Source organism: Delphinapterus leucas, chromosome 16 (genome assembly GCF_059928025.1).
Source record: "Delphinapterus leucas isolate spDelLeu-1000000601 "Yukka" chromosome 16, BTC_Dleu_Yukka2, whole genome shotgun sequence".
Lineage (NCBI taxonomy): Eukaryota > Metazoa > Chordata > Mammalia > Artiodactyla > Monodontidae > Delphinapterus > Delphinapterus leucas.
In genome coordinates, this window is record NC_143144.1 from 13,895,949 (window position 1) to 13,904,772 (window position 8,824).

Below are 8,824 nucleotides of genomic sequence, written 5' to 3' on the forward strand. Positions count from 1 at the left end.
CGTATAGTCCTTTTATTTTTAAATGACATCTAATTAGGCTGAGCAACGATTTTCCTTTGTGTTTAAAAACAAATAAAAATCAATTTCCTTCACTTGAATTGTCATCCTCCTGGCAGACACCCAGAGTGGCAGCCCTGGGATCCCGCTGCACTGCAGGAGCTGGAGACTTCTGTACGCTAACCTGCTGGTGGAGGGCAGCAGGCGCCCAGCTCCCTGCTGGGCCTGGACAGAAACAGGACCAGGACGTGCGTCTTGACCCTCCAGCAGAAACATCTCCCGCTCCCTGCGCACATTCTCTGTACACAAGCAGCTTTCCTGCCACATGCCCTATGTCCCCTGGCCCTGGGGGCTGGTAACCAGGTGTCTAGCCCAGCTCCCAGGAATACCAGCAGCACAGCTGCCTGCATCCCTCCCCAGGGCAGTGCACTTCCCCGCATACCACCCTGCACACACTGCTGGCAAGGCAGCTGTCACCCCATTTTCCAGACAAGGAACAAAGCCCCAAGGGTTTAAGTCATCAGCCTTAGGCCTTACAGCTCCAAAGTAGGGGAGCTGGGATTTGAATCCTGGTGTGTGTAACCACCACGATCTGATAGGAAACCCAGGACCATCAGCGCAGGCTCAGGAGAAGGAAGGGCAGGTGCGAGGCAAAGGCAGGTGGAGCCGGACAGGGTCCCCGCGAGATGGGCAAGGCCTGGCCCAGAAGGAGCCACCTGCTGGCAGTGTGCAAGGTGAGGCCAGTGAGCGCAGCATTGTGGGGAGCAGGGCAGGGTCCAAGGGCCAGCTGTGCACGTGCCCGCATGGGGCCCCTTGCTGGACAGCCCGATCCAAACCCTCCCTGAAACAGCTCAGCAGCCTCACTGCCAATGAGTGACACTCACAGGGGGTTTCCACCTATTGGGCTGTCCTACACATCCCCACAGGGCCCTCCAAGGCATTATTGACCATTGTCCGGATGAGGTGCGGCCCAGGAGGCGAAGGACAGCCTGAGGCCACACTGTCTGGCAGGGCAGAGCCAGGAACAGCCCACAGCTCCTGCCTGCAGGCTGGTTCTTTCTGCCAAGAGTTGAAAGTGCAAGGCAAACTGCCAAGAACACGCCTGTCCCGCTGTGCCCAGGAAATGGGGCCGGTGCCCAAGCACAGAGCAGGGAGCTCCTCTTCGTGGACCAGAGACAGGCAGGATGACAACTAGAACTTTCTACAATTCCTGACACGTGGTTCAGACCCAAAGAGACGAGTGGTAGAAAGGAATGAAAATACTGCAGGGCATTCTCTCAAGACGTGGGAATGGAAACATAAGGAGAAAAATGCATGAAATCCCATGGCCTAAAGACAGCAAGGCACATTCTTCTACCCGAGAGTGCTCATCCACATTGTTCATACATCATATCACCAATGAAACCCTGATGGAGTACCCAAACAGAAATGTACAGGTGACAGAATGATGTGTCTGGACATTAATAAACACAGCTGGATATTAATAAACAAACGATGAACCCAAAAAATTCACCCACTTGACTAAAAAACTTCCCTAAATCATGTTTGTGTTCAAGTAGCAATCAAAACTCCAATTACAGACACATCAGAAAAATAACCCTTATAAGAAATCTCCTCATGAAATTCGACATGGCCAAAGCTGTACTCAGAGAAAAATTCATGGACTTCAATGTATTTTAAATAAACAGGAGGAAATGAAAACAAACTAAGCACTTGATTTAAAAAGAGCTTCTAAACAAAACAGACATACAGCAAAGCAAACTAGAGGAAGGAATTACTAAAAGATAAATGAGTGGATTGAAGGAAAGAAAGACAGTAGAACTTGCTGACTACATTCAAGAGCCGATTTTCTTTGGGAAACACAAATTAAAAAGATAAACCTCTGGCAATTCTAATCAACAAAAGGATGGAAGAAAGGAAGGAAGCTGGCAGACAGGGAAAGAGGGAGGGAAGGATCGAGACTGGGAGGGAGGAAAGGAATGAAGAGAGGGAGAAATGCAAAAACAGAGGAATGAGAAAGAGACTCTAACCACAGATGTGGAGAAGAAACTTTAAACGAATAGATGATGTAAACCTGTGCTAAAAGGTCTGAAAGCATTTTGAACTAGGATATTACCTAGAAAATATGAATAACCGAGATAGACTAGAAATGTTTAGAACGCAAGAAGACCAATAACCATAGTACAAATTAAGTAAGCTGACAGCCAGCTAAACCTCAGAGAAAAACAAAAGCGAGCCCCGGCTGAGCCAGTTTCCAAAATGAGTGACTTCAACCCTTGAAGAGTAAGATAATTTTATATGATATTTAAACTATTTCAACTACAGAATTCCTATTGAAAACCTTTCCTATTCATTTTATGAAGCTAACATAACCATGATTTATAAATGTGACAAATATCTCCCCTAATAGAAAAGTAGGTATAAATTCTTACCTATGAAGATAGAGGAAAAAGACCCCAAGCAACATATCGGCAGAATGAACCCAGCAGCGTTTCAAAGCACAATCGAACCTGACCCAGTGGGATTTATTCCAGAAACAGGATGATTTAGCTCAGAAAAGCTAATAAGTCAACACATTAATAGGTCCAAGGAGGAAAGGAATTTGATGATTCTGCTATATACAGGAAAGCCTCATATGATATCCATTCTTGGTGTACACTCTCGGTACTTCATGATGAAGATTATGTATTTGAAATTTAGGGCCAATTTCAGACTTAACAGTAAAACATTAGAGGCCTCCTCATTAACATGAAGATCAAGCCAAGGACAACTGCTAGAGATGTGGGGACGCATGTATATGTGTAGCTGATTCAATTTGTTGTAAAGCAGAAACTAACATACCATTGTAAAGCAATTATACTCCAATAAAGATGTTAAAAAAAAAATAAAAAAATAAAGTTGCTTTGTACCTTTCAGAAAACACACTAAGAGAAGAAAATGTTAACAAGATACATTAGAAATGAATTAAATTCATTCCTGGCTTTTCCAGGGAGCCCAACTGAAAAATCTGTTCAAAATACTGAGAGTTTAATTACCAATTACCTAACATACATTTTTTAAAGATCGCTGTCTTACCTATCAACCTCGCCTGGAGACAGGCATTCCCATCCCCAAAGACATCCTGACTCAGTCCATGTGGAGTGCGTGCTTCCACCCCAGCGGCAGAAGGGAGGAGGGTGTGTGTGAGCCAGTGCCCGTGTGCGTGCGTGCGTGAGTGCGTGCGTGCGTGCGTGCCCTGGGGCCTCCCAGCTCTGCAGGTCTCCCAGCCTCTGGGCAGGGACGTGTTGCTCCCAGTGGGCCTGCCCTGCCACCCAGGTCAGCCACCCAGCCCACAGCCCCCTTACTGGCCACACACCCCTGACACCGCAGCATTCTGCCCTCTGGGCTGGGCATCTCTAGGGGGCTGCCACCCCTCTTCTAAGGAGGTTGCACGGGGCCCTGGTGCGCGCAGGGTGGCCAGGCTCTGGGGTCGGCCAGCCCCAGAATGAATGTCGCCTCTTCCTGCTCTGCTCATGGCGCTGCCTTACACCTCAGAGCCTCAGCTTCCTCTTGTGTCACTGGAACAGCCACCTCGTGAGGGTTAAAGGAGACGCGAGAGCTGGCTCCAAGTCCTCTGACTCACACTCGCCACAGGGGGCGGCTCGTGCGGCAGCGACACTGACCTTTGGGAAATGCCGTGGGCTTGGCCCCAGCCAGGCAGGCCGGTGTGAGCGGGACAGTGAGGGTGGGGTTCTTCCCCTGGAGGCTGAGACACAGGGCAGTGGGTTTGCCAGAGAAACCCCACCGGCTGGCTGGCGACCATGAGGCCACAGGGCCAGAACTCTTGGGGGCTGCAGGGCTCCAGGGGGTGAGAAGCAAAGAACCACGGTGGAGGTCCCTGGCTGCTTTCCTCTGGAGACCCCGGGGCCACTGTCCACATGACCTATCACCCAGGGCCCTCCAATCTGTCTGCCTCTGGGCTCCCCTTGTCCTGGAACCCACAGGGCTCCAGCCAGCCCAGAACCTGGCATAGTGGACATCCTGGGCAGGGGGCCAGCTGTGACCCCTGACACCCTGGCTGAACTCAGGCAAGCCGCAGCACCTGTGGGCCTCAGATTCCCCACGTGTAACACATGGAAGCAGAACTAGGCAGTCTCCGTGGGCCATTCCAGCCCTCGTGTCTGTTTCTCCCTTCCCTCACTTATTCAGTCCACAAACCCCTGAGGTCCTACTGATCTGTGCCGCACACTTGGAAATGGAAGAGCCCATGGAGCTCAGTGTGTGCCACTAGGGGTAGAAGGAACACCGCAGTGCAGCATGAGAGACTCGGGATTAGAGGTCTGTGCTGGCTGGAGCTCAGTGTGTGCCACTAGGGGTAGAAGGAACACCGCAGTGCAGCATGAGAGACTCGGGATTAGAGGTCTGTGCTGGCTGGGTGTTGAGGGGGCACAAGGGTGGAGGGACTATCTCTGTAGGGAGAAGCCAAGGAGGGCATCCTGGAGGAGGTGATTTGGAGGTGGGCTTCCAAGGATGAGCAGGGGGTTTCCAGTGGGTTAGGAGAAGGAAGAGCAGGGAGATAAAACAGGTCTCCTGGCTGACCTGTTTTTATCAGGATTGTTTGTCAGGACTGTGACACCACAGTCCTGACAGACCAGCCCTCTTCTGGTCACTCAACAGCAGCTCCCCAGAGGGTGAGGGCCAAGAAGCCCAGCTCTGTGGAGGGTGCAGGCAGCTTCCACAGGTACCTCAGCTCCGTCTCTCAAGTCAAACCCTACCCATCCCAAAGCCAGTGTGTGACTCCCCACCCACAAGCAGCTCTCCCAGATGGCCTAGCTCGCAAAGCCCCTGCACCACTGTGGTCCCTGTGCTTGGTGGGTACGTGACCTACAGGTGGTACTGCCCCAGTGCTCCTGAACCTCGGACGGGGACGGCAGCCAGGTCGACACAAGATGTTGTGGCCCCCCACCTCACCTTGCCTCCCCCGGTGGAGCTCACACGAAGCTCCTCCAACCCCAGCAGCTGGCAGGCCCAGCAAGATGAGGGCGTGGTGCCTGGACCAGGCTGTCCTGAGCCAGCAGGTACAGGTGTAGGCGGCGTGGCCAGGAGGCAGCAAGGGCTTGCAGGATGGAGCAAGCTGGGGCTCCAAATTAGCACCCCAGGCCAGACCCTCCCCTAACTCCATACACCCAGCCAGTGCCAGGAGACATCGCCCCGGGGTGCCAACCTGTCCCACCTCCTCCCCGACCGCACCCCCGCTCCACCTGCATCCTTTCCCGCCTCTCCTTCCTGGAGTCGGCTGTCTCCTCTCCATCTCTACACCACAGTTGCACCGTCAGCAAGGCCACCTGCTTTACCTTCAGAGTAAATCGGCCCTTCTCTCCTCCTCCGCTGCCACCTCCCTGGCCTGAGCCCCTGGGCCCCTGCGCTTACGCTCGCCAGCTCTGCTCCTGACACCGGCCTCCAGTCTGGTCCTCTTCGAAGCCTTGCCTGGCCTCTTCCTGCTGTGCTCCTCTGCTCCCACTGCCGCGTACCTCCCTCCCTCTCCTCCAGCAGGTCCTCAGGCTGAGGCCTCCCCTGACTGCCCCACCCAAGGCACAACAGCTGCCCCACACTGATGGTCAGTGCGCTGGGCACCAAACGTGTTGGACCCCTGCTCGCCAGGCTGAGCAGAATTGTCATTACTGGTCCTAGCGAGACTGAGTGGGGCCCTGTGACTCATCTGGCTCAAGAGCAGTGAGTAGAAGTGACGTGTGGCACTCTGAACTGGGGCACTGAAAGGTTAGTGCAAGGGCCTCTCTCCCCCTCTGCCATGGGACCTGTCAGCCCAGGTCCTTGAGTGAGGAAGGCTTGGAGCAGGGCCCCGCCAAACCATGAAGAACTCGCTGATAAGTGAAAATTACAAGGTGTTGTTATAAGCTCCTGGCTTTGGGGGTTGTTTGGTTGCCGCTGATAACCTAAACTACCCTGCCCTTGATATGTACCCTTGATATGTTCTATTCCTCTTTCCTGCTTTACTTTTTCTCTTTAGCACTTATCACCATGTAACATTCCATATTCCATTTCTTGATTGTGCTTTTCTTTTTCCCTGTCTCTCTTGCTAAAAGGTGAGCCATGAGGACAGGGACTGTGGTGTCTCTGGTTCCCTGCTGAATCCATGGTGCCTGCACACAGCAGGTGCTCAATAAATGTGCACTGAATAAGTGAAAGAATGAAGGACTAAATGAGTCCTGCTTCTTGGGCACAGCCAGGCCCAGTCAGCCCAGCTGTGGCCCCCTTCTGTGCCCCATGCTGCACTGAGCCTGAGATCTACGCCGGTCAGCTCCAGGCTGAGGGCTTAGAGCAGCGGCACCTGAATCACATTGCCTGATTGCCTCAAAGGAAGGGTTTGAGCCATGGAAATGCAACACTGCCTCATGCTCGGGATTAATTCCAGGACAGGTTCTCAGCCTCCCTTCCTGTAGAAAGGAAGCTGCCCCTCACCTTGGGGTCCACACCCCTGGAAGCCCCAGGCTGGGCCTCACTCTCCTTAAATACACAGGTGTCTGTGGGCCCACACAGGCACAGTCCTGCCCGCCCTGCCTCTCCCTCTCTCTCACACACACACTCCATATATAAACATGCCCACATTTTCACATACTCTCACTCTCGCCCACACATCACACATACACACCTCCCACGTGCCCACCTCATCACAGACCTCCTCTCCCGGCACCTCCTCCAGGGCAAACAGGTGGTTCTGTGTTCAAGTCCAGAAAAGGACCCACTGTCGTCTTGGTGCTTATAAGCCTGTCTGTGCCAGTCCCAGGGCAGCCACCCTCCTGCCGACCCTGTCACTGGGGCTGCTGTCTCCTGCCTCTCCGGCCCTGTCCACCCCACATGGGTCCCTACCAGGTGTGCAGGTGCCACGCGGCCACAGACTATCACCGGCGTCCGCAGGCCGTGCCAGGTAGCAGCCTGGGCTGCCCATCCGTTCTGAGCCCTGGGCGCAGCCCACCTGACAGCTGGTGTCCCAGTGGGGACCCACAGAGAGAGTGGTTCCCAAGGGCAGGCTTCCTCCGGGCCTGGCCAAAGATGTCCTCAGGATGGCCACACTCCTTGTCCGGAGGTCAGGACTGCTTCCCGAGCTCGGCGGCGCAGGAACCCCTGACCCCGCAGTCCGACTGCAACCAAGGGGTTGCCCTGCGAGCTCGTCCACGTCACCGCCTCCGCGACCCGCCGCCCCGCACCTGCCACGCGCCGCAGCCCTACCTGGGGCTCCAGAAACATCCTGGCTGCCTGCTCCCAGCGCTGTCTCCCGGCGCCCCGGGCGTCCCGCGTGCGGCCGCTTCTCTCCCCGCGCGCCACTGCAGCTCCAACCCTCCGCCCCGCCCGCGGACTACCCCACGCCCGCCTCCTCCCGGGAGGCGGGGCCCGACCAGGGCCGGGAACGCTAGGATTCTGGATGGGGCGGAGGTGAGGGGCCAAGGGGTAGCGAGGGACGGGGTGGGGCCGAGGGACCTCGGGGTGGGGCCGAGGGACCTCGAGGCAGGGCCAGGGGCGGTCCGGGGCATCGTGGAGTTCGAGGGGGGCGTGGCGCAGGGGGCGGGGAAAGGACCGGAGGGGCGGGGCGCTGCTTGGAGAGCGGTGGCGAAGGTGCAGGGGTTGGGGCGCCGGGAGGGGCGCGGCGTGGGCAGGGCACACAGGCCTGGCGCTGGATTTGGGGGCGCTGGGAGTGCAGGCGGAGCGGGCCGTGGCGTCAGGACGGAGGCCATGGCAGGGTGTCGGTGCTGGGTGCGCCGGGTGGGCTTGCGAAGGGGGGCCGTGTGGGTCGGTGCTTAGCGCGCGGTAGGAGCGGTCGTCCTGGTGAGATCCAGCTAACGGAGAGCCCCGTGCTCCCCCATATCCTCCCTCGAGCCTCTCTTCCCCCTCCCCGACCTCACCTCATCGTAGAGGTCCACTACAGAGCTACGGCAGCGTGCTTGGCCAGCGTCTGGCTTGAATGCCTCCCCTCACGGGTCTCTCACTCAACACAGCTCTGGCCTCGAGCGTCCCACGGAACTCTCTGTCCTTCCGTTTCCTTGAGTGAACACAGGGGACACGGCAGCTGCTTTTGTGGGAGGACTACTCTAAGACACAGCGTGGGTCGGACCTGGCACATGGCACAGCGAGGCGTCCTCCCGCCCCCAGGAGCCCCGGCGCTCAGAAAGAATCCTGTCTGGTGACGGATCTTCCCCTCCCTCGCGTTCCTGCGTTGCCCCCAACGCGGGCTCTGAGAATCTGAAAGGAAAAGGTGGACTGAGGGAAGAGCGCCCTCTCTGGGAGATCTAGAACCGGAGGGCCCAGAGGCTGAGTGGGGAGAGGGAGGGGGTGGGATCTGGAAGAGCTCAGGAACAAGCCCTGGGGCTGGGATGGGGAGAGGTGATGCTGTCAGTGTCCAGGCAAGTCCCAGGACGCCGGCCCCCAGCAGCCCGTGAGACAGCCATCTCTCTTCCCAGCTACCCGTTCTCCTTTGCCTGTTCTCTCACCAGTAGCAAGACTGGCCCTGAGGCTGAGTCCTGCTGGACAGCTATTTCCGTCTTGAGGAATTAGGGGCTGTGCTGAGTCCATTCACCAGCCTCCTCCAAGAGAATGCAGGAGTTTGGAGACAGCCGTCCTTCTCTTGGAGGCCTGCCCCCACCCCACTTTCTCTACTAAGACTGGAACCCAGGTCTCACTGCTCCAGCACCTGCTCCTGTGGGTGGGCAGTCGGGAAGAGGGGGGCAACATTAGCAGAAATGACCAGGGCTGCAGACTGCTGGCACATCAGCCCCCCAAGCTTCCACACTGTCCGTCTCCCCCTGCTGCTTCTGCATCTCATTTCAGGCCAGTC

General features: G+C 56.2%; 1 protein-coding gene across 2 annotated transcripts in view; it reads right to left on the reverse strand.

Moving 5' to 3' along the window:
- Nucleotides 1-8,127, reverse strand: part of RASGEF1A (RasGEF domain family member 1A) — a 40,167-nt gene extending 32,040 nt beyond the window's left edge. Inside the window, exon 1 of one of the 2 annotated variants that reach the window (XM_022553256.2) lies at nt 7,896-8,127. Coding sequence is in view for 1 of the 2 variants with exons in the window: in XM_022553255.2 (XP_022408963.1) it covers nt 7,225-7,242 (18 nt within the window). In the remaining variant the exon portion in view is untranslated. Of the gene's footprint in view, nt 1-7,224; nt 7,416-7,895 lie in introns of those variants that run through there. The other variant, XM_022553255.2, reaches the window with a different exon arrangement.
- Between the last annotated feature and the right edge of the window lie 697 nt (nt 8,128-8,824).